At 46.9% G+C, this 26394-nt stretch overlaps 2 protein-coding genes and 1 long non-coding RNA gene across 4 annotated transcripts in view; 1 reads left to right on the top strand and 2 right to left on the bottom strand.

Annotated features, from left to right (window-relative positions):
* The first annotated feature begins 1687 nt into the window (after nt 1–1687).
* LOC135058191 (uncharacterized) lies at nt 1688–2587 on the top strand. The gene is made up of 3 exons (XR_010244666.1): nt 1688–1835; nt 1933–2304; nt 2386–2587. It is a non-coding gene; the product is annotated as an uncharacterized LOC135058191 (long non-coding RNA).
* Nucleotides 2588–4165: 1578 nt separating this feature from the next.
* Nucleotides 4166–8077, bottom strand: LOC135056669 (uncharacterized). Its single transcript, XM_063962112.1, has 5 exons — nt 7679–8077; nt 7089–7595; nt 6861–6986; nt 5706–6785; nt 4166–4276 (listed from the first exon to the last, which is right to left on the bottom strand). Exons 1-4 carry the CDS (start codon nt 7902–7904, stop codon nt 6100–6102), a joined length of 1545 nt encoding a protein of 514 aa, XP_063818182.1. The 5' UTR covers nt 7905–8077; the 3' UTR covers nt 4166–4276; nt 5706–6099.
* Nucleotides 8078–16222: 8145 nt separating this feature from the next.
* Nucleotides 16223–26394, bottom strand: part of LOC135056667 (alpha-2-macroglobulin-like) — a 502865-nt gene continuing 492693 nt past the window's right edge. For both annotated transcript variants that reach the window (XM_063962110.1, XM_063962111.1), the window contains 4 exons: nt 20913–21015; nt 20247–20288; nt 19999–20133; nt 16223–16398 (listed from right to left, as the gene is read on the bottom strand). In XM_063962110.1, the coding sequence (XP_063818180.1) occupies nt 16373–16398; nt 19999–20133; nt 20247–20288; nt 20913–21015 (306 nt within the window). In that variant the 3' untranslated portion in view covers nt 16223–16372. The remainder of the gene's footprint in view (nt 16399–19998; nt 20134–20246; nt 20289–20912; nt 21016–26394) is intronic.

Raw genomic sequence — 26394 nt, 5'->3', positions numbered from 1 at the left:
TCCTGCACGCAGGTGAGTTTACTTCTCTCCCCTAAGTCCCTCGTAGCAGTGAGCCTGTTGCCAGCAGGACTCACTGAAAATAAAAAACCTAACTTAAACTTTTATTCTAAGCAGCTCAGGAGAGCCACCTAGATTGCACCCTTCTCGGCCGGGCACAAAAATCTAACTGAGGCTTGGAGGAGGGTCATAGGGGGAGGAGCCAGTGCACACCACCTGATCCTAAAGCTTTTATTATTGTGCCCTGTCTCCTGCGGAGCCGCTAAACCCCATGGTCCTGACGGAGTCCCCAGCATCCACTTAGGACGTTAGAGAAAAAAGATTGTTAATTGGTGCCCCGAGAAGACAGGGACGTGCAGTCAGGGGAGGCAAGGGAGGCAGTGCCTCCCCTGACATTAATGATGAAAATAACACAAAGCAGATACTTATGATACATGTTATTAGGTATATGCAATTGCGGTCGAATTCCAGAAAAAGTCGAATTCCGGAACGAATTCGCCTCAAAAAAACAATTCGCCTATGCAGTACAGTACTTTATCGCAAAAAAACGGACATTCAAAATTCGACTTTTGGCAATTCGACTTTTTTCGCATTCGACTTTTCTGCAATGGTATAGATGCTGCAATTCGCCCAAAGCATATTCAATTCAAGTTTGGAAATTCGCCTGCAGTGCTTTTCGACCGCAAATTCGCCTATTTTAGTCCGCCTCAGTTGACTGGCGGGATCTAAAAAAAAAAATTTAGTACATGTTTTTTTTGGATATTTGAGGATTGCTAGTAGCATATCTATTTATATTTGAAAGGATTATCTACTTGGTTTGTCTTTTTTTGCTTCACAAGTATTATTTAATTGATTTTTTTAAAGGAATATTTTTTTCTTCAATCTCCTGAGGGAAATTTACCCATGATTCCACAGTTTTTCCCAGGATACACTTCTGCAAAGCCCCTCCTATCTCCTCACTCCCAGGTTTGAGACTACAGGGAGAAGGAGCCATTTTACAGTCAGCTCTGTGGAATCGTTTTTTTAGGAAAATTCCTGCGTTTTAAAACACATTCCTATTTTTGTACTGACTACAATGATGGAGCCTTTTTCTGACCAGATTGTGATGTTCATGCTGGCTGCAAGCATGATGGAGGAAGAAAGTGCTGATGAACATCAGGATCCAGGTCAGCAAATGTCTGCATTGGGTGAGCCAGTATTGCGGGTTTCATTTCCACGTCCACGCCAGTATCGCACTAGGCGTGAACTGGAGGATCTCAGCGAGTTCGAGGTGATACAAAATTATCGCTTATCGACTCGCGACATATATTCGCTGTACGCTCTGTTGGAGGCCGACTTGGAACCTCGGGCACGGACAAATCGTGCAATCAGCGGTTTTCAGAAACTGCTGGGGACGTTACATTTTTTGGCGTCAGGCACATTCCAGCCTACACTGTCTCAAACATGCGGTTTTTCACAGTCGACACTGTCGCGCTGTATAACCCAGGTCATTAGGGCTTTCCGCAAATTGACGATCCAGTACATCACATTTCCAGAGACGGACAGCGAATGTCGTGAGATCAAATTAGGCTTTTTCAACAAATACAAATTTCCCAATGTGCTGGGCGCGATTGACTGTACCCACGTGCAGATCAGACCGCCACGGAATTCAGAGGAATGTTTTCGGAACCGAAAACAGTTCCAATCCCTGAACGTGCAGGCGGTCTGTGATGTAAACATGAGATTTTTGAACATTTTTGTGGGATTTCCTGGATCATCTCACGACTCCTTCATCCTAAGCCAGTCATCGCTGTTTGACAAGTTTGAAACAGGAAACATGCCTGGTGGCTGGCTGTTAGGTATGTATTTTCATTTTTTTATTTTTTTATTATTTTATTATTATTATTTTTTATTATTTTTTACAAGTACCTAACATTTTTTTTATATTTTCTATAGGCGATGCGGGTTATCCAAACAAACCGTGGCTGTTGACCCCATTGTCTAATCCTGTTGGTAGAGCAGAAAAACGTTACCAAGAGACACACATTGCATCGAGGGGAGTAATTGAGCGTGCCTTCGGTGTACTTAAAAGCCGGTTTCGATGTTTAGACACTTCCGGCGGTGCTCTTTTGTACTCACCGTCGAAGGTTTGCGGCATGGTAAATGCATGTTGTATTTTACACAACATATGTGTCGCAAACCGTTTGCCGGTGACTCTTCGTCGCAGTGCTTTCCGACGCGGGAACCGGTCTTCTGCTCTACCGGTGGGTATGGACGAAGGAGAGGATTCCCGGCGGACATTGATCCAAAATTATTTTGCAGTTGCCTGTGAGTATACTGACATTTGTATTATCGTGTAAACTGACATTGGAATATTTTTAAAAAAACCTCTTCATTTATGTATTTCAGAGTTTTACATCCTGTTGATGTATATCCCCAGGCCATGTTTGTACAGTTCGTTACCCCGTTTTATCCTGTTGTTGGGTTCCCGCAAATATTTGATCCTTTTATCCAACTCTACCATGGGTGAACCTACTGGTGATGTGGACCTGACCCTCCGCCATGTAGCAGACAACCCCCCCTCAGGTGAGATGTATTGCCCAAAACTCCCTTGTCCAAAATCACCCCGGCATGTCCAAAGTGCAGCCCTCCGGCATTTGCAAGACTGCACATCCAAGCATTCCCTGAAACAGCAATGCTAGGGAATGTTTGGATGTGTAGTGATGCAAGTGCAGGAGGGTTGCATTTGGGCCGCTGCAACCCGCTTGTGTTGTGTGGACTGTTGTATGTACCTCTTTTTCCAGCCCCAGGGTGACACTATCACCCATATCTGGATGCTCAAACTTTTCTCTTCCACAGGTCCTGCGATGTATCTTCCCAAGTGGCGTGGATGTGAGGAGACACGACATTTCACCTGATGTTCCATGGGTGACCCTACTGGTGATGTGGACCTGACCCTCCGCCATGTAGCAGACAACCCCCCCTCAGGTGAGATGTATTGCCCAAAACTCCCTTGTCCAAAATCACCCCGGCATGTCCAAAGTGCAGCCCTCCGGCATTTGCAAGACTGCACATCCAAGCATTCCCTGAAACAGCAATGCTAGGGAATGTTTGGATGTGTAGTGATGCAAGTGCAGGAGGGTTGCATTTGGGCCGCTGCAACCCGCTTGTGTTGTGTGGACTGTTGTATGTACCTCTTTTTCCAGCCCCAGGGTGACACTATCACCCATATCTGGATGCTCAAACTTTTCTCTTCCACAGGTCCTGCGATGTATCTTCCCAAGTGGCGTGGATGTGAGGAGACACGACATTTCACCTGATGTTCCATGGGTGACCCTACTGGTGATGTGGACCTGACCCTCCGCCATGTAGCAGACAACCCCCCCTCAGGTGAGATGTATTGCCCAAAACTCCCTTGTCCAAAATCACCCCGGCATGTCCAAAGTGCAGCCCTCCGGCATTTGCAAGACTGCACATCCAAACATTCCCTGAAACAGCAATGCTAGGGAATGTTTGGATGTGTAGTGATGCAAGTGCAGGAGGGTTGCATTTGGGCCGCTGCAACCCGCTTGTGTTGTGTGGACTGTTGTATGTACCTCTTTTTCCAGTCCCAGGGTGACACTATCACCCATATCTGGATGCTCAAACTTTTCTCTTCCACAGGTCCTGCGATGTATCTTCCCAAGTGGCGTGGATGTGAGGAGACACGACATTTCACCTGATGTTCCATGGGTGACCCTACTGGTGATGTGGACCTGACCCTCCGCCATGTAGCAGACAACCCCCCCTCAGGTGAGATGTATTGCCCAAAACTCCCTTGTCCAAAATCACCCCGGCATGTCCAAAGTGCAGCCCTCCGGCATTTGCAAGACTGCACATCCAAGCATTCCCTGAAACAGCAATGCTAGGGAATGTTTGGATGTGTAGTGATGCAAGTGCAGGAGGGTTGAATTTGGGCCGCTGCAACCCGCTTGTGTTGTGTGGACTGTTGTATGTACCTCTTTTTCCAGCCCCAGGGTGACACTATCACCCATATCTGGAAGCTCATACTTTTCTCTTCCACAGGTCTTCCGGTGTATCCTTCCTAAGTGGTGTGGATGTGAAGAGACAGTTCCCTTGATGTTCCCTGGGCAATCTACTTACGTACAATTCAAATGCATTACAAATTTTAATAAAAACCACAGGAAACTTCTATTTTTAAAAGTTTATTGAAGAAAAATTTTTAATAAAGTTTGAAGGTTAATTAAAACAAAAAAGTAGTTTGTTCTTCTTTACGTTCTTTTCTTGTGTATATAGATATCTGTGGGGAAAAGAAAAAAAAGTATATTAAAGTAAAGACACACTAAACTCATGTTCATTTATTTTCACTAAAAATTGGTGGAACAACACAGCCCAGCATGACCCATTGCTGGACTGTGTGGTTCTACAGAGGCATGCGGTTCAAAGTGAAAGAGTGGCGTCAGTGGTCAGCACTTTGACACGCTAACATTTGTGGAACAACACAGCCCAGCATGACCCATTGCTGGACTGTGTGGTTCTACAGAGGCATGCGGTTCAAAGTGAAAGAGTGGCGTCAGTGGTCAGCACTTTGACACGCTAACATTTGTGGAACAACACAGCCCAGCATGACCCATTGCTGGACTGTGTGGTTCTACAGAGGCATGCGGTTCAAAGTGAAAGAGTGGCGTCAGTGGTCAGCACTTTGACACGCTAACATTTGTGGAACAACACAGCCCAGCATGACCCATTGCTGGACTGTGTGGTTCTACAGAGGCATGCGGTTCAAAGTGAAAGAGTGGCGTCAGTGGTCAGCACTTTGACACGCTAACATTTGTGGAACAACACAGCCCAGCATGACCCATTGCTGGACTGTGTGGTTCTACAGAGGCATGCGGTTCAAAGTGAAAGAGTGGCGTCAGTGGTCAGCACTTTGACACGCTAACATTTGTGGAACAACACAGCCCAGCATGACCCATTGCTGGACTGTGTGGTTCTACAGAGGCATGCGGTTCAAAGTGAAAGAGTGGCGTCAGTGGTCAGCACTTTGACACGCTAACATTTGTGGAACAACACAGCCCAGCATGACCCATTGCTGGACTGTGTGGTTCTACAGAGGCATGCGGTTCAAAGTGAAAGAGTGGCGTCAGTGGTCAGCACTTTGACACGCTAACATTTGTGGAACAACACAGCCCAGCATGACCCATTGCTGGACTGTGTGGTTCTACAGAGGCATGCGGTTCAAAGTGAAAGAGTGGCGTCAGTGGTCAGCACTTTGACACGCTAACATTTGTGGAACAACACAGCCCAGCATGACCCATTGCTGGACTGTGTGGTTCTACAGAGGCATGCGGTTCAAAGTGAAAGAGTGGCGTCAGTGGTCAGCACTTTGACACGCTAACATTTGTGGAACAACACAGCCCAGCATGACCCATTGCTGGACTGTGTGGTTCTACAGAGGCATGCAGTTCAAAGTGAAAGAGTGGCGTCAGTGGTCAGCACTTTGACACGCTAACATTTGTGGAACAACACAGCCCAGCATGACCCATTGCTGGACTGTGTGGTTCTACAGAGGCATGCGGTTCAAAGTGAAAGAGTGGCGTCAGTGGTCAGCACTTTGACACGCTAACATTTGTGGAACAACACAGCCCAGCATGACCCATTGCTGGACTGTGTGGTTCTACAGAGGCATGCGGTTCAAATTTTCTTGAATGAAACATGGTTCTACTCACCTTGGTACGCACAACACAAACTTATGCCGTCCACTTCATTTTTCCCCACCAATCCTATGAAGAAGACAAAAACACAGACTAGTGAATAGTAAATTCACACAATTAAAGCCTACTGTACACCATTACAAAAAGGATTTTTGGAAGAAAAAAGTGGTATCAGAATAGCTCTTTGGCCCATCATACACGTAGCCACAAGGAGCTTTCATCCGTTACCACACGCGCCCGCATACATGCCCGCGCATGTATGCCTACACAAAGCTCCTTGGTAGTACCCGGTCACGGGTGGGGAAGCCCAACACAGAAAACAATAGTAAGAAAAAAAAAAAACTAATGGGAGGGGAAGAAAGGGATACACGAAAAACATTTGTAAATAAATAAAACAATACGACCGGGTTTATGGTGGAAGTCTGTCCGGATCCTCTTCTTCCCCCTGATAGGGCGTGGATGTCCTGGGAGGCTGGGGAGTATGGTGACTGGTCCTCTGTGCCCATGCTGCTGAAGATTGTGTGGCCGGTGGTGGAGGCATCTGGGGGGTGGGGTACATCCCTGTATATCCCTGGTACATCTGTGACTGTCTGTACTGGGATGGGACTTGACGAAGGGTACGAGGCGTCCTTGTGGTTTGCGACGGCGGATATGGTGGATCACCAGCGTGTTGATTAGCTGTTCCTGGGAGCTTATCATAGATCATCTGCAGTGTGGTTGCGATGACCTGTTGGCTGGATGAGGAGTGTCGATGACTCTCCGACATGTTTTTATTGCTTGCTACCAGACATGCAGTGTTGTCCACGAGCCGGGTCATGGATTCGGCCAGAATGTTAAGTACGGTCATACTCTCCCTATGATCTTGCATTCTGACCTGTAGTATTGTGGCCGTGCTGTCGGAAAGAGTCTTTTGCAGTTCAAGCAGACTGTTTGCCATTTTCTTCATTGTCCTCTCAATGTTGTCCAGTCTGCTTCCCACGACATTTGTGTATGTATCCTGGCGTGTCCCAATCTCTGATGCCAGGGTGTGAACCCTCTGAACAGTTGAGGGATTCTGCCCTTCCTGGATGTCTGCCACAACTTGGATTTGGGCAGCTGAAAAGAAAATTAGACAATATTATACACATTCATCATACATTTTTTTGAAGGCTCACAATTCAATTTACTCACGCAGGGATGTAGTAACTGGAGCCTCCTGCACTTCCACCTCGTCATCCTCTGACGACTCCTGTAGGAGATCCGGCCTGAAGTAGGAACCAATCCCCGAAGCTAGTCCGCTGCTGGTTCGTGGCACCACTGTTTGCAAAATAATTTTTTTGGGAAAGTTAATAAACTTTACACAACTGCTGACCCCCCCCCCCCCCTCCACCCTCCCACACACACAAAATAAATACAAACCTTCTCCATCCTGTGATGCCGCTGCTCCAGGAGCTCCACTTGTCCTCGTTTCGGAAGACTTTTCAAGGGTCTGGCTGGATACGTCTGCACGGCTGTCCTCAAACCCAAGAAAAGCTTCGTCTGTTAACCCTGTAGACTCAAACAGATCGGGTGATGGGTCCACAAGGGTTGTGTCTTGAGGCTCTTCAGTCACAGTCCCAGAGCTCCTGGAGAGACGACGATCTGGTGATGGCCTGCGCGCAGGAGCTGTAGTTTGGCGCCCATCTTGTGGTGTGGTCGCCGACGGTGTCTGGCGCACAGGTGAGAGTCTGTGCGCCGACGTCGTCTGGTGCACAGGTGACAAACTGCGCGATGACGAACTGTGGCGCACAGGTGACGATCTGTGTGCTCGCGATGCTTGCGGCGCAGTTGATGGTCCGCGCGCTGCTGCCGATGCCTGCTGCACAGGTGACGGTCCGTGCGCTGGCGATGTCCTGTGCGCAGGTGATGTCCTCTGGGCAGGCCTGTCTGAAAAAAAAAAAAAAAAAAAACACATTTAGCACATACAAACATTTTAAAGGGAAGTACAGCTCATGTGAATGTATTCTTACCATCAGACCTCCTTTTGGACGGCTTATCTCCCGCCTTCTTCCGTCTTCTGGGCGGTTCTTCCTCCTCGGGAAAGCCAGCAGGACGGCTAGAGTCCACACCTCCGCGAACTCCTTCGACCATGGCAGGGTTCATGCGCCTTCTAATAACATCCTCCCAGGGTAGCCACTTCAGGTTGAGAGCCGGGCCACCTCCCGTAGCTGTCTCATGTCGGCGCTGAATCCCCATCTTCTTCTTGGTCTGTCTGCGGCAATCACTGTACCGCTTCAAGCAATTTCTGGTGCTCCGGCGGTTTCCAGATATTGCAGTGACTTGACTCGCAATGGATTCCCAGATGCTTCGCTTTGTCCTAGCTGCTGTTGTCTGTGCCCTTGGTCCATACAAAACGTCGTAGGACCTGTCGACGCAATCCACTAGGGTACAGTTTTACGCCTCAGTGTATCTGGGTCCACGCACCTTTTTCTGTCCTGCATCTTCACCAGAGGCTTCCTCCTCCGACTGCTCCTCTGGCTGGCTTCTTGCCTTTAGGGATTAAAAAAAATAAAAATAAATAATAATAAGATCGGTATGTACCTGTGAGTGTCAGTATCCCTGGCATTGCGCACATATTCCAGTAGGTGTGCATGGCATTGCGCAAACTACAGTAAAGAAAGTTTGATGCTAATTGTGTCTGCAGGTGTGGTTAGTACCTTTCTACTAGGCTTTTTCTTGGACTTCTCATGGGCCCTTGACGACCGCGGCTGGTCACTACATGCCTGGGCGGTCGTATCCGCCTCCTGGGTTGGCTCCCACTCCTCGTTGCTATGAAGGGATAGATCCGAGGGGGTGGGGGAAGGGGCGGATCGGGTCTGCTTGTCCTTTGACATCTCTGTTATAAAATAAAATAAAAATAAAATAAACATACATACATACATACATACATGTATAAATGGCTGACCCACACAAAATGGCTGACCCACACAAAATGGCTGACCCACACTGTCGACTAAACTTGCTCCAAATCACCCCAAAATGGCCAGAAAGCATCCCAACACACTCAGGAGGTACACCACAGCAAAATTAGGCGGGAAAACACATGTTTGCCAAACTGCCGACAACACAGGTCGACCAGGCTGTCGACTAAACTTGCTCCAAATCACCCCAAAATGGCCAGAAAGCATCCCAACACACTCAGGAGGTACACCACAGCAAAATTAGGCGGGAAAACACATGTTTGCCAAACAGTCTACAGCACAGGTCGACCAGGCTGTCGACTAAACTTGCTCCAAATCACCCCAAAATGGCCAGAAAGCATCCCAGCACACTCAGGAGGAACACCACAGCAAAATTAGGCGGGAAAACACATGTTTGCCAAACTGCCGACAGCACAGGTCGACCAGGCTGTCGACTAAACTTGCTCCAAATCACCCCAAAATGGCCAGAAAGCATCCCAACACACTCAGGAGGTACACCACAGCAAAATTAGGCGGGAAAACACATGTTTGCCAAACAGTCTACAGCACAGGTCGACCAGGCTGTCGACTAAACTTGCTCCAAATCACCCCAAAATGGCCAGAAAGCATCCCAGCACACTCAGGAGGAACACCACAGCAAAATTAGGCGGGAAAACACATGTTTGCCAAACAGTCTACAGCACAGGTCGACCAGGCTGTCGACTAAACTTGCTCCAAATCACCCCAAAATGGCCAGAAAGCACCCCAACACACTCAGGAGGTACACCACAGCAAAATTAGGCGGGAAAACACATGTTTGCCAAACAGTCTACAGCACAGGTCGACCAGGCTGTCGACTAAACTTGCTCCAAATCACCCCAAAATGGCCAGAAAGCATCCCAGCACACTCAGGAGGAACACCACAGCAAAATTAGGCGGGAAAACACATGTTTGCCAAACAGTCTACGGCACAGGTTGACCAGGCTGTCGACTAAACTTGCTCCAAATCACCCCAAAATGGCCAGAAAGCATCCCAGCACACTCAGGAGGAACACCACAGCAAAATTAGGCGGGAAAACACATGTTTGCCAAACTGCCGACAGCACAGGTCGACCAGGCTGTCGACTAAACTTGCTCCAAATCACCCCAAAATGGCCAGAAAGCATCCCAACACACTCAGGAGGTACACCACAGCAAAATTAGGCGGGAAAACACATGTTTGCCAAACAGTCTACAGCACAGGTCGACCAGGCTGTCGACTAAACTTGCTCCAAATCACCCCAAAATGGCCAGAAAGCATCCCAGCACACTCAGGAGGAACACCACAGCAAAATTAGGCGGGAAAACACATGTTTGCCAAACAGTCTACAGCACAGGTCGACCAGGCTGTCGACTAAACTTGCTCCAAATCACCCCAAAATGGCCAGAAAGCATCCCAACACACTCAGGAGGTACACCAATGCTAATAGAAGACCCAAAAAAGTCAATTTAAGAATAAAAAAAAAACGTGAAAAACTACCCCAAAACACAAGTCTCCCCCAAAAAATGCAGCAACACAAGCAAGGGGCTATACACATACCTGCACACATACACAAACACCCCATGTACACCTCATGGCAACCCCCACTACACAAACACATACATGCAACACCAGACACACATGTGGTACTTACCTACAAATGTAGTAAAAGCTCCTAAAATGGCTCTCCTCCGGGTAACAGGAATCCTCCTGACTGTCCTGGAATAAAGCCTGCTGGGGTGTCCAAACGATATCCACAGCAAACAACCAAATTGCTAGCTCTGCACCTCCTCACACCTCTCTGCAGGTTCACAAAATGGCTGCAGAGCACGCAGCAAACAAGCCCTAATAAAGGGCTGCTTTCGGCGGGAAGGCGAATTCAGTACTCCCACTACTCGCCAATTGGCCGTAATCCGCCTGGGGGTGGGTCGAATCAGTTATACATTGAATATGGTGAATTCAGGGTCCCGGCGACAGGGCTGCGGCTGGCGATAGCGGGCGAATTATACAGGGGCGGATTAAATGACGCGATTCGCCCGCTATTGCATATACCCCATGTGTCATAAGTATCTGCTTTAGCTTTTGTATTATTTTAGTAATTATTACCTTTGTAAAAGCGGTCCTCTAAGTGTTTGTGAGGCAGCGCTGTCAGTGCCTCCCACTGTCACTGTGTAAGGGCCCACTGTCACTGTGTAAGGGCTGGTAGCGGAAGGCAGGGCCAGGGATTTGAAAGGTGAAAGCCATTGAAAAAAATCACTATAAGCGGCACCTACTTGAAGTGCCGCTTTGAAGCTGCGATTGGGCAGTGCGTGAGTAGAGGAGGACACTTTCCGGCTACAGGACTCGGCTACAGGAGACAGGCGCAGCACGTGTTTGGTTCCGGGGCGGCCAGCACTGACTAAGCTGTGGAGAGCGGAGGAATCAGTGGCCGCGGTGAGGAGAATTTAGACGGTGAGCACTGGAAATCTCTCTCTCTCTCTCTCTCCCTCCGAACAGGACCGAGCTTCACTAGATTATATGTAAGTATAATTTTATTTTCATGTGCTACAGGTACCGGCCCAAGTAGCGCACGCAAGGGGGGTTTCTGGTTGCACAGATACCCCCCCTGATGGACTTAATTTGCTTTTTAGAGACGGAGACAGCTGTGTCTCTGTCTCAACAGTGGGGGAACCCCCGGAGACAACGAAGGCGCCTGCAGCAGGGCACCAAGACCTGAAGGGACACTTCTCCTCTGCTCCATTATCCCAGTACTCAAAGCTCCCACTCTGTTACTAGTCTGACAAAGGACTGAGAAGAGCGGAGCACTGATCAGCTTCAGTGGCGCTCCCGCTCCCTTGTAACTACCATCGTCAGTGGCGCACCCAGGGGGGGTTTCCGAGTACCCAGAAACCCCCCTCCACTAAAAAAAAAAAAATTTTTTTTTTTTTTTTTTTTTTTTTTTTTTAGCTGCATGAGTATTATTAATGACTGTCTAGCGTCCTCTGCAGCCTGCTGTCTTCCTGGTGACACTTGTAAGTGCAATAAAAGTTTACTTTATTTTAATTATAGTACATATATATCCATGTGCATACATATATACACATGTATATACATACATACATACATATAAACACACACACATATGATATATATATACATGTGTATATATATGTGTACTGTATGTGTGTGTACATATATATATATATATATATGTATGCATGTTTAATATGCTATGTATATGTGTGTGTGTGTGTGTGTGTGTGTGTGTGTGTGTGTGTATATATATATATATATTTTGTATGATGATCTGGCACTCACTGGTGGTGATGACAATTTGGTCCGGTGCCCTTACTGGTCCTCCACGGGCTGGAAGATGTAAATGGAAGCTGGATAGTACGGCACTCAGACGCTGATAAGCAAATTGAATGGGAGCCCTTGGTAGCTGTCAACGTTTCAATTTAATACATTTTTCTCAAGACATACACACACATACATAAAAGCACTCACCTTATATCCCCTCACCACTAGTGCATGTTGCGCGGGCCGGAGCGGGGACCGCCTACCGCCGGAGTCCGTCGGGCGGCAATCTCCCGTCAGCTGTGGCGCAGTCTGATGACGTCATCGCGCTTAACGCGATGCACGTCGGGTGTCATGTTTAATATGCTATGTATATGTGTATATGTATGTGTGTGTGTGTGTGTGTGTGTATATATATATATGTGTAGATATATATATATACACATACACACACACAGACACACTAGTTTTACGGACCCAGCATATACTGGGTCACCTCAGTCCCCACCCCCGTGATTGGCTCCGCCCAGTTCTGGAAACCCCCACATGCAAATCCTGCGTTTGCCACTGATCGTGTAGCTGGTTCGGTCATAGAGGGAGTCAGGACATGTGCCCTGAAGAGGAGTCGCTGTGGCAGAGGCTTGGAGTAGGGTTATGCAGGTCCATATCTTCGCTGGTTGCCTGCTCCTGCACAGGGATGCAGAGGTGACGCTGTCTGCCAGGGGAGCCGGAGTAGAGAGCGGCACTTGGGTAAGAGATGGAGGCTCAGATATTCCCCAAACCCCTCACAGTCTCAGTGTCCATGGGCTATATTTAATAACAAAAATAGTTCACAATACTTCACTGCTGCGGGGCAGGGGTACCTGCGTCTTTATCCATCCTGATCACCCCCCTCCCAGTGCCCCCCTCCTCCTCCACAGTGACACTCATCCGGAGCTTCTTACCCGGATCACACATCTCCATCTTCCCCAATATATCCGTGCCGTGTGTTATGCAGAGCTCCCTGGCAGTGATTTGCCCAGGCTTTTTGTGAATAGAATCTTCCAGGACTTCAGTGTGCAGGTCACATCAGCTCAAGGATCTTGATGGGTTTTCAAAGTACGTTTTTACTGATGGGCACAGTGGGGGGGATGTGGGGGGGGGGGGGGGGGGGGGGCACATTACAGAACATACTGTACAGAAAGGGAGTTAAGAAACACAAGAACAGAGAAACAATGGAAGGGGTGTGTCAGAAGCATATTTTGGTAAGCAGCAATGAGAACACACACACACACACACACACACACACACACACACACACACTACTGATGGGGTAAGGAGAACATTATAATAATAACTACTAAGTGGTGGTGGCGCGAGGAGCACATTATACTATTACTGATGGAGGGGTGAGGAGCACATTATATTAATAACTGATATGTGGGGAGCATATTATAATCATTACTGAGGTTTGGTGAAGAGTACATTATAATAATTAATGATGGGGTGCTTTTGAAGTCTACAGGAGGCAGAGTTTTCTCAACAGTGCATCATTGCACTTACTATTTAATTATACAAGTTACTGGATGCAGTCTCAGGGGGATCCGGTCTGAAGATCGACAGTGCCTAGGTCGACAATGTTTAGGTCGACCACTATAGGTCGACAGTCACTAGGTCGACATGGATGGAAGGTCGACAGGGTTTCTAGGTCAACATGTGCTAGGTCGACAGGTCTAAAGGTCGACATGAGTTTTTTTTTTAATTTTATTTTTTTTTATTTTTTCATACTTAACGATCCATGTGGACTACGATTGGAACGGTAAAGTGTGCCGAGAGAAGTGGTAGCGGAGTGAAGGCACCATGCCCGAAGCATGGCGAGCGAAGCAAGCCATGCGAGGGGACGCGGTGCGCTAATTTGGGATCCCGGTCATTTTACAAAGAAAACAACAAAAAAAAAACTCATGACGACCTTTAGACCTGTCGACCTAGCACATGTCGACCTAGAAACCCTGTCGACCTTCCATCCATGTCGACCTAGTGACTGTCGACCTATAGTGGTCGACCTAAACATTGTCGACCTAGGCACTGTCGATAAAACGAACCACACCCGTCTCAGGAAGTATACATTTGAAATTCTCCAAGGGTGTGCAGTTACATAAAAAAAATACTGCATGTGAGCAGTGGCAGGCTGCACCATTAACCTGTGAGGCTATCCTTGAATAGGATCCAATATATCTGGGGTGTGACGATATATGGGTTACCAAAAGCAGATATAACCTTTTCGCTGAATTGCTGTCACAAATAACTCTGAGTATCTGCATGTTGCAACAAAGTATATGTTTTAAACCATCTGGAGTAACTGTATCCACTGTGGACACCAACTGATACATTTGTATCTTTATACTATTCTTATATCCATCACTGAGCAGACAGCACCAGCATGAGGCATACAACGTCAGGGGATCACATGGGATCAGTACTAAATGCCGCCGTCCGGAATCCCGGCGGTCGAAATACCGACGCCGGAATCCCGGCCACACAATCCCGACAGGGGTGGCGAGCGGAACACAGCCCCTTGCAGGCTCGCTTCACTCGCCACGCTGTGGGCACGGTGCCTCGCTACGCTCGGCACACTATTATATTCTCCCACTGTGGGTGTCGTGGACAACCACGGAGGGAGAATATGTTGGGATTGTGGCGGTCGGGATTCCGGCCTCAGTATTTCGACCGCCGGGATTCCGGCCGAACGCATCTTGACCGCATCCCGATCACATATGTAAGTGTTCTTGTGTGTTTATATGTGTGTCTGTAGGTGTTTATGTGTTTTATGTGTTTGTGTATGTTTTTATGTACAGAATGTATGTGTTTGTGTGTATACTGTATGCAGGTGTGTTTGTATAGTGTATATGTATGTGTGCATGTTTATAATTTTGTGTTCTATATGTGTATATATATGTATGTGTTCTAAGGGTGTGTATGTATGTGTATGTGGAACCCACCCTTTCCCACCTTTAAATCCTGCGTTTGCCTCTGACAAATATCTGGAAACCCCCCCAGGAAAATCCTGCGTTTACTCCTGGCGATTCTACTGGACAAGTGGACGTGACCGGCGTGGGATGTAGGTAAGTACGTGTGAGTGTGAAAGTGTGTTTTAATAAATTTTTACTATCACGGTGTGTGTGTTGTGTTTTTATTTGGGTATTTTTGTTGTTGTAGAACTACAGGTACCAGCGAGCCCGTTATTTCCCCGCATGCTGGTACTTGTGGTTATCCAAGCACCAGCAAGCGGGGGAGGCTTGCTGGGCCTTGTAATTCCACAACAAAAACAATATTCTTTTTTTTACACACATGGCTATCAGCCCGGCACCCACCGCCCAGGGGTGCTGGGGACAGTCTCGGGTTTCACCCATGGCCCTTGGGTGCCTGGAGTGGGGTACCCCTTTATTTAAGGGGTCACCACTCCTCCAGGGGTGACTAGTTGGGGGGGTAATGCCAGGGCCGCAGGGCCCAATAGAAGAGTGTCCCCCGGCTGTGGCATTATCTCCCTGGCTAGTGGAGCCCGGTGCTGGTTTTAAAAATACAGGGGACCCCTACCTCTTCCCCACCCCCCCGTATTTTTGGAACCAGGACTGGACTAAGAGCCCGGTGCTGGTTGTCTAAATACGGGGAACCCCTGTCTAATATTTTCCCAGTATTTAAACAACCAGGACTGGCTGAAAGAGCCCGAGGCTGGTTATAATTAGGAGGGGGGACCTAACGCATTTTTTTTTAAACCATTCACACCCTTTTCCAAAGATAACCATGCATGGATCTCACTGATCCCTGCATGACTATCGCAACACGCCAGCAAAAAGCAGGTCTCTTTGAAAGCTCCATATTTTTTAAGAATTCTATACTTTCCCGGCAGTGTTTGGCTAATGTCGGATGTGATTTGGAATACAAATTCTTAGTAAATTACCGAGTTCTATTAAATAACACTCGTGTTTGACCGATGGTCTATTGATTCATATTTGTGGGCTCAGGGGCAGAAGCGGCATTGGCTCGGCGGCAGTAGGGGTGATCAGTAGGATTCGGCTGACATTAGGCTGTAGTGCCTCACCAGCCACTGACCTCACCGCACGCCACTGCGAGAAGAGTGATGGTTACTCCCAGAATTGTTTTTTACTATTTCTGGAATTATTATTTTATATACATTGTTTTCTGAATTTCTCAACAGGGTGCCATGAAAAAAATTCTGATGCTTATGGGTGCCATGATTCAAGGAAGTTTGAGAACCTGTGACATAAACTATGCATTTATTTATTTATTTATATTTATAATACAAAAATCACCAGCATTAATAATCTGTATATTGTTTATTGAATGTTGTATTACAAGAAGCAGAATTATTTATTATGGGAATCATGTCCTGTCTGCTATATGCAGGTAGATTACACATATTCTGGGCACAGAGGATGCAGCGTGTGATGTCATCCAATAATGATTCATGATTAGTGGGATTCTTTTTTTTCAATTCCTGTCATAGAGAGAATCAGATGAAAAGATTGTCAGGTTAGGGATTTGATTTGGGCTCCAGGCTAGCTATACTGGGCAGGTCTGGTTTAAACTGGAGTGAGTGAATAGGTGACGTGCCAGTGAAACAATATGGAAGGAATATGGACAGTCTAAACATGCTTGGGATGGAAAGCAGTTAGCTTCCCGATGGTCTATATACCGACGCCGGGATCCCAAGGGAGGACAGAATCCCGATGTTGAAATACCGATACCAGACGGAATGTCGGTGTAAAAATACCGACAGTCCGATCGTCTTGACAGCGGGACGCGCTGTTGTCCTGCCACAGGGGGATGGGGGGGGGGGGGGGGAGGTTAGGTTTAGGCAGCAGAAGGGAAGGCTAGGGTTAGGGACCAGGGAGGGAGGGTTAGGCACATAGAAAGGGAGGTGTGGGTTAGGCACCAAGCAGGGAGGGTTAGGTTTAGGCAGCAGGGACAGGAGGGTCAGGGTTAGGCACCACCGGGGAGGGTTAGGGTTAGGCACCACCGGGGAGGGTTAGGGTTAGCCACCACCGGGGAGGGTTAGGTACCACCGGGGAGGGTTAGGGATAGGCACCACCGCGGAGGGTTAGGGTTAGCCACCACCGGGGAGGGTTAGGGTTAGGCAACACTGGGGAGGGTTAGGGTTAGGCACCACCGGGGAGGGTTAGGGTTAGCCACCACCGGGGAGGGTTAGGGTTAGGCACCACTGGGGAGGGTTAGGGTTAGCCACCACCGGGGAGGGTTAGGGTTAGGCACCACTGGGGAGGGTTAGGGTTAGGCACCACCGGGGAGGGTTAGGGTTAGCCACCACCGGGAAGGGTTAGGTACCACCGGGGAGGGTTAGGTACCACCGGGGAGGGTTAGGGTTAGGCACCACCGGGGAGGGTTAGGGTTAGGCACCACCAGGGAGGGTTAGGGTTAGCCACCCCCGGGGAGGGTTAGGTACCACCGGGGAGGGTTAGGTTTAGGCACCACCAGGGAGGGTTAGGTTTAGGCACCACCGGGGAGGGTTAGATTTAGGCACCCACAAGGGAGGTTTAGGGCAGGGAAAAGGTGAGGTTTGGGCGGCTAAATTGGGGGCTGTCGGTATTATGATGGACGGATGCTACTGTTGGTATACTGCCAACCGGCATTACGTCCATCGGTCACTCATACTACACCCCTTGGGATATGTGCCCTCTGCAGATGATGATTGGAAGCCTGCAGGCTGAGACAGGTACTGCACAATGATATTAGCAGACTGTAACTTGAACTGTCCATGGGAGTACACACTTGAGCTGAACAATAATATTTAACAGACAGTGGTAACTAAGGCATGCAGGAATATACTTGTAGAGACTGAACATAGGGGGTCATTCTGAGTTAATCGCACGCTGCAGATTTTCGCAGTGCAGCGATCAGGTTACTACTGCGCATGCGTATGCATCGCAATGCGCACACGCGTCGTATGGGTACAAACAGCTTTGTTGCTGTGCAAGGCTTCTAGCGGCGAATCCATTCGCACAACCGATCGCAAGGAGATTGACAGGAAGAGGGCGTTTACTTTATGGGTGTCAACTGACCGTTTTCTGGGAGTGGTAGGGAAAACGCAGGCGTGTACAAGCGTTTGCAGGGCGGGTGTCTGACATCCATTCCGCGACTGGACAGGCTGAAGTGATCGCCAGGGCTGAGTAAGTTCAGACCTACTCAGAAACTGCAAAAAACTTTTTCATCCCCCTCAGCTGCACAAGCGATCGCACACTTGCAAAGCGAAAATACACTCCCCCTAGAGGCGGCGATTATCTGATCGCTGCTCTGCAAAAAATAGCTAGCGTGCAATCAACTTGGAATGAGGGCCATAGTACAGTAGAATACAGGATGAGTCCACAGGCAGGAAAGTGCAGGATTAATGAGAGCACACAGAATTATGCAGGCTGAGGTAATACTTTCATGTACTGCAGGCTGGTAATGATGTGCACTAGGGGGCTAATTCCAAGTTGATCGCAGCAGGAAATTATTTAGCAGTTGGGCAAAACCATGTGCAGTGCAGGGGGGGGGGCAGATATAACATTTGCAGAGAGAGTTAGATTTGGGTGGGTTATTTTGTTTCTGTGCAGGGTAAATACTGGCTGCTTTATTTTTACACTGCAAATTAGATTGCAGGTTGAACACAGCAGACCCAAATCTAACTCTCTCTGCACATGTTATATCTGCCTCCCCTGCAGTGCACATGGTTTTGCCCAATTGCTAACAGAATTCCTGCTGCGATCAACTTGGAATTACCCCCATACTGTGACTGTGTGAGTGCTCAGTAGTAATTTCCAGCACTTGGAGTATACCAGCAGTACACAGAGGTCTGTGAATAGTGCTTAGTAATACTGGCAGCACAGCAGGAACACACTGGAGATTGTGGATTGGCATATTGACAACCTGTGGCTCTACAAGTGCAGCAGAATTCTGTACTTACTGAGACTTTTATTTCCACAGCAACTGTAGGTCTCTGGGTTGTATAAACATTGCATTGAGTGTACTATTAAATATCTGATATGAAGCGCTCCAGAGTCAATTAAAGGACAATGGAAAAATGTGGAAGGGACTAGCGATGGCTCCTACCTGGGTGGAGGAGGAGGGCTGCTGCCGCCTTGTCCCTGTTGCCTGGTCCCTGCTGCCACCTGTGTCCCCACACCTGTATTATGTGGTTTACAGACTCCAGGACCAAGCACTTCACAGTACTGTGCATGCGCAAAACCCTGGCTTCTATGGACTGCATCAGCTGCAGTCCATAGAAGCTGGCTAGGGCTGACGAAGCAGGAAGTGACATCCTACAAGAAGCCAGCTCTCTGCTATTCGCAGCCTGGTCTGGCAGTCCCGGAGGGTGGAAACATCTCCCAATAGGAAGGCAGTCTCACGGACTGGGTCTGGATTCACTGATACTAAGCTGGGTAGCAGATTTTACCTGTGGAGGGGCCCATAGGTAAAAACAGCCACTGGAAGGGACTAAGATATTTCTCTAGATATATATATATATATATATATATATATATCTATCACGTCCTGTCGGCGGCACTCCGGTATCACAAAGACACAACAGCAGGTTTAGCAGAAACAACGTTTGGAAGCTTTAATCACTTTGTCTTGTTGTTTCTGCTAAACCTGCTGTTGTGTCTTTGTGATACCGGAGTGCCGCCGACAGGACGTGATATATGACCCGTTGCTACACGGGTTTAGGAAGGCACCAGGAAGTTGCGGTTTGTAAATTGGGAGTGCTGCCAAATATCCTTGTATATATATATATATATATATATATATATATATATATATATATATATTGTAGCCATGTTCATCAATCCTGCAGCTTGACGTATTTGCAGCAATTCAGACGTAGCAAGTGTGCCCACGACTAGCACACTAAGCTGCAGCTCAGCGTAGTAAGTCGCACCCGCACCTTGGCGCAGCACGTGTGCCAATGCAGCTCAGCCGCAGAATGGATAAGCATGGCTGCATCTGTAGTTCAATCATCCAATCCAATGTGAAAAAGAAGAGCAGAGGACAAAAACGAAAGGAAAGGAATGATCTCAGTGTGGAACATAAATGAGAGCCCAACCTGGAAAGAAACACCATATGGCTTGTGACACACTGGAATCGAAGCAGCAGGCTCTCTGTTCACAATGTTCCCTGGTGATACCGGAATGGCCACAATCCCTCCTCTCAGAGACACCGACTCTGCAGTGACCTTTCACTGGAAGAGATACATATAGAAGTCAGGTATTACAACTGACAAATCAATTATCCCTTTTTTAGATAAAAAAGCATCTTCAGTGCTGAAAATAGACCACTTAGCGTCTTCCTTACCTGCACTGCAGGGAGAGTTATACTCTGTTATAGCTTGTTCATCTACAATAGAAGAGGAGAGACACATTTTTTTATTTATTTTTCCATGGGGACAGTAGTTCTTGCTAATAAGCATCTCCTATGCCTGGTAAAGATTCCTGTTCAGCATGTAAAATGCTATAGAGGTAGTTTTGCCATAGTAATAAAAAAAAGTATTGAAAACCAACTTCACAGAGATAATCAAGCAAATACAGTATTACTACTTTTGGAGCACATTATCCTGGAAAAATAGCCAGTGGTTCCCAAACTTTTTTTTAGTCATGGCACTCTAAAGTATAAAAAATTTGTCACTGCACCCATAGGCCAAAAATTCTTATTGAGGAATTAGCAAAAAAAAAATTATTACATTAAGTAAATTGTGTTTATACAGTATGTCATCCTTAGGATTAGTTATGTGGTGAGGGCCAGAATTCACTTTTGTTTGTCCACATACAGGTATTTTATGACTGGAAGCCACTAGCACTGGCTTTGGCCATTACATGGACAAGTAATAATTTGAGTTGGTCCTGGACCAGCAACACGAGGCCCCCCTGCAAGCGCCCCGAGGCACCCAGTTTGGGAACCACTGCACTACAGTGTGTCAACAATAAATGCGTGTATTGTAATATTATGTGTATTTCCACTTACCAGGAATATAATAATCATACACTATGACATTCGCAGGCTGCAGATTTTCCACACGTGTTTCTTGTCTCAATCCAAAAGTAAAACTCTCAGCTTCGTGAGTGAGCTATGAAAGAACAGACATCAATGAAGGTAATCTATCAGCCTCAGGTGAATAGTGCACATTGTGTCTAGTCATAGAAAGCTGGAGGGTGATCTGGCAGTGTTGTATTCATTTTCTGCGGTGTTACATTTACTTTCATTTTATGCAGGTTTTCATGTTGGCATACAGGGTTCAGTATGAGTTGCCGATGGATGGGATGCCGGCGGTCAGTGTACCGATAGCGGCATCCCATCCATCATAATCCCGACAGCTCCACATTTATCCCCCTAACCCTCACCTTTTCCCTACCCTAACCCTCCCTTGTGGGTGCCTAACCCTAACCCTCCCCGGTGGTGCCTAACCCTGACTCTCCCTTCCCCGCTGCCTAAACCTAACCCTCCCTGCTAGGTGCCTAACCCTGACCTCCCCTTCTATGTGCCTAACCCTCCCTTCCCTATCCCTAACCCTAATCTTCCCATGCCCCTGCACCCTAAGGCTAACCCCCCCGCCTGCTGCCTAAACCTAACCTCCCTCCACCCCCCCACCCCCCCACACACACACACCAGGAAAGCAGTGCATCCCGCAGTCAGCCTGATCGGGATGCTGGCTGGTGGTATTTTGACTCCGGCAACCCATTTGGCATCGATATTTAGACGCCGGGACTGTGTCCTCATTCGGGTTCCCGGCGTCGGTATTTCGACCACCGGGAACCCGTTCGTCGGGAAGCTAACTGCTTCCCAGCATACAGTATGCAATCAGCCAGCTCTAGAACGTGAGTAGTACAGATGTAATATACTGTAGGAAAGGAATTTGGTGGTTGGGTTCCAGATGATAGGTTGACAGTCATCATGGCGTCAGTCAATATGTCGACACTGCATGGCCGACATGTATTCGGTCGACAGGTACAAAAGGTTGACATGGTCAACATGTTGACGTGTAAAATGCCGACATTGCTTAAGGTTGACAAGTTCAAAAGGTCAACAGGTTCAAATGGTCAAAATTACAATGGTCGACACACCTATGGTCAACACAAGTTTTTTATTTTCATTTTTTAAAACCTTTTTTTATCATTTACACCATCCACGTGGACAGTGATAGCAGAACGAGGCAGCTTGCCTGAAGCGTGGTAAGCGAAGGGAGCCCGTGAGGGTACACGTTTCCACTAATTTGGCTTACATGTGGTTAAACTTACAAACGAAAAACACAAAAAAACTCGTGTTGACTGTTTTTGTATAGATGATTTCAATGTCTACCTTTTCCCTGTGCCTTTTGTGGTGTCTGCCTTTTACTTATCGACCTATTGACCCTATCAACCTTTTGACTCAGTTGACCTACTGCTTGTTGATCATATGGCGTCGACCTATTTCTGGTCGACCCATTGATCCCACACAATTGGTGGATACAGGCAGCCCCACCATGCTCCTGTACTCTGCGCTTTGGCTTTGAATAAATATAACGGAACTGGATATAAAGTAGTACATGCAGCAGAGCAGCAGTGGATTGTGTCCATATGAATCAGAAATCTAAATACATAATTAACAAGCTGATCAATAACAGATCAATGTTCAGCATTTATGTTTTGTTCAAATTGAAAAAAACAGAAATTAATAAAATGCACAAATAAAAGAATATTGGGCCTAATTCAGACCTGATCGCTCCTCTGCGAGTTTGCAGAGGTTTGTGATCAGATAGTCGCCGCCCAGACAGAGTGAAAGCCCGCCCTCTGCAAGTCAGCATACGCCGTGCGAAAAGACAGTCAGCTGCAAATCTGTTTGCAACTCACTCACGATCAAATGTTTTTTCCAGTCTGTGCAGTCTGTGCGTAGCCTGTACTCCTACAGTGCAATACAAACAGGCTGATCGGGGATGTAGCTGACGTCACACACCCTCCCAGAAAACGCTTGGGAACGCCTGCATTTTTTCCAGGCACTCCCAGAAAACCGGCAGTTACCACCCCCAAACGTCCTCTTCCTGTCAATCAACTAGCGATTGAAAAAGACGATGAATTATTTCACACTTTGGCCTTGCGCGTGCACACGAAGATCGGTACACATGCGCAGTCGTTTTCTAATTGGCCGCACAGTGAATTCGCACAACAGCGATTATGTCTGAATTAGGCCCATTGTCCGTACCATTAATTAACCATATAAAATATAAAGGGCCTGATTCAGAGGAGCACACACAATCATCTGCGTCTGCGTCCTTTGCTGCAGCCACATCTGCTTCTTAATGCTACTCCTGTGACCTGTGAGCTTCCTACGGAGATGCCCACTGGCAGTGGCACTAATTTGTGTGTATTTAGATGCATCATCTGTCACTCTCACCAGCCCTATAGCAGGTGCAATTGTCTGCTTGAATCTAGCATCCTGTGTCGGCGCTACTGCATCTTTAGACACAGCTGCTATACACGTCACACGTCTGTTAACAGATAGGGGGAAGGGGAGAATGGATGTCTTCTGCACTAGTCACTGGTGGATTAGCTTTTCATTGGTTTATAGATTATGATTTCCCCATTTTATATATATAATATTATTTATTCTTGGTCATACATTGGGGGTGCTGCCATAGAAAGTGAGGAAGACAGTAACAAAGTGAGAGGAAAGATTGTCTCTTAGTTGGCGTACAATAGAGAAAAGATGAATTACAGTATACTGTATATAAAATAAAACTTTTAATATTAATCAATTAAAATGTGATGTGAAAAATATAGGAAAAATTGTACAATAAACAAAAATATTATAACAATAAAAATTGGATTCACTGTGTCTTATTTATTGAGTCTTTTATATTACTTCTGAGTGTGTCACCTTTTTATGGGATCTCAACCAAGGTGGTTATTGAGAAATCTGCTCTTATTGTATTTTCCGCCACGAGTCAGTTTATCTATGCAGTATTGTGTGCAACAATTTTTGAAGGATGTAGCGCAATATCAAACAGTATACTAATAAGTTTTTTTTGCCCTGAGGAAGCTGATGTGGAACATACACGTGGGCTTTTTGGAGCGGCATTAGCACGTCCGCTGTTTTCACTGTGTAAAATGTCAATGTACTGATAATAAGTAGAGATGTGCGGCGGGCACTTTTCGTGTTTTGCGTTTTGGTTTTGGATCTGGATCGCCGCTCATGTTTTTAGATCTGGATTGGTTTTACCAAAACCACCCTTTTGGGATTTGGGTTTGGTTTTGGATCTGGATGATTTTGAAAAAAACATAAAAACAGCTAAAATCACAGAATTTGGGGGTAATTTTGATCCTACGGTATTATTAATCTCAATAACATTCATTTCCACTCATTTCCAGTCTATTCTGAACACCTCACACCTCACAGTATTGTTTTTAGGCCAAAAGGTTGCACCGAGGTGGCTGTATGACTAAGCTAAGCGACACAAGTGTGCGGCACAAACACCTGGCCCATCTAGGAGTTGCACTGCAGTGTCAGACAGGATGACAGATTAAAAAAATAGGCCCCAAACAGCACATGATGCGAAGAAGAAAAAGAGGTGCACAGAGGTTGCTGTATGACTAAGCTAAGCGACACAAGTGTGAGGCACAAACACCTGGCCCATCTAGGAGTGACACTGCAGTGTCAGACAGGATGGCAGATATAAAAAAGGCACCAAACAGCACATCATGCAAAGATGAAAAAGAGGTGCAATGATGTAGCTGTATGACTAAGCTAAGCGACACAAACAATTGGCCCATCTAGAAGTGGCATTACAGTGTCAGACAGGATGGCACTTAAAAACCACACGGAGCAACAATATAATTATACTAAATAAAGTTACAAACATATACAAATGAGCACCTACAGTATGTGAGTAATTATATAATATAGAGTGTATTTCCCTATGAGACTGTGTAATGCACCACATTAATCAAATACCAACAGCTGTTTGTGATTTCTGACTGGGTGTGCAGCACACACTAACTTCCTTGAATGGGGAAAGGATAAGCTGCAGAAAGCTATTATATACGACACATTGTGTGTGGATTGAATACAGAGCAGGCCCTAGGCATAGGCAAACTAGGCAAATGCCTAGGGCCACCAGCAGCTTCTGCTAATTAAAATTATATGCGGCATGCCTATATTCTGTCTGTAGCATTTCATATGCAGATACAGCCACAGTCGCAACACAGTATATAGGCATGCTGCATATCATTTTATTCAGCAGAAGCTGCTTCTGCACCCTAGCCACATAGCAATGCAAATAAGATGCATTTTCATTAAAGAAGATGCCCGATATTAGCAGAGCTGCCAGCTGACTCACGCCAGGCATCTCCTGCTGCATGGCGCATTGAGGCAAGATGTATGAGGACACATCTCTATCCAAGCAGAGGCAGAGGTCACAGTGTTAGCAGCCATGTGAGAGCTGTATGTGGGTGGGTTGGTTGTGCAGTAGTGTTTTGCATATGTGTAATGGGCATTATGCGTGTAGTGTATAAATGGGGTGGTATTCATGTTCATGTGACCGCTGGTCAGCTGACTGACAGTCACATGACCTCCTCCACGAGCCCGGCGGCTCACTTTCCCGATGGTCGGCATGCCAACCAACAGAGACTATTTACACTCGTGGGTGTCCACGACACCCATAGAGTGGGAATAGAACATGTGGCGACCGAAGGTCGCCAACGAGCCCGCAGCGTGGCGAGCACAGCGAGCCCGCAAGGGGCTTGCTGCACTCGCCCCTCCCCACCGGGATCCCAGCATCGGTATGCTGCCGGGATCCCGGCGTCGGTAAGCTGACCGGCGGTCAGGAGACCGCCGGTCAGCCATACTACACCCGTATAAATGCATATGTGTAAGAGGCACTATGTGTGTCATGTGTATAAGGGCATTAATAATGTGCGGCATATGTGCAAGGCCTTCTATATGTGTATAAGGGCATTAATAAAGTTTGGCATAATGTGTAAGGTTCATTATGTTTATAAGGACATTAACAATGTGTTTATTATGTGTTAGGGGCATTACTGTGTGGTATTATGTGTATAAAGGCATTACTAATGTGTGGCATTATGTGTATAAGCTGCTCTACTGTGTGGTGTTACGTACAGAAAGGACACTATTGTGTGGTGTAACGTGAATAAAGAGCAATATGGTGTGGTGTAATGTGAATAAGGGGCACTACTGTGACCAGTAAAGTATATAAGGTAAAGTGGTACTACTGTGTGATTTAACGTGAAGAAGGGACACTATCGCATGAAAATATGAATAAAATTGCACTACTGTGTGGTGTAATTTGAATTGGGGGCACTATTGTGTGGCCACACCCCTTCCCATCAAGAACACGCCCCTTTTTGAGCTGTGCGCTGAATGTGTGCACTGTTCCAATTTAAAATACAGGGGGTAGGAACACCCAAAAAAGGACTGCTATGGGTGAGGGGTGATGGTGCTGGGAAAGGGGTGC

The sequence above is a fragment of the Pseudophryne corroboree genome, chromosome 3 (genome assembly GCF_028390025.1).
Source record: "Pseudophryne corroboree isolate aPseCor3 chromosome 3, aPseCor3.hap2, whole genome shotgun sequence".
Classification (NCBI taxonomy): Eukaryota; Metazoa; Chordata; class Amphibia; order Anura; family Myobatrachidae; genus Pseudophryne; species Pseudophryne corroboree.
The sequence above is the reverse complement of the archived record's forward strand: the minus strand, read 5'-3'. Positions and strand labels throughout refer to the sequence as shown.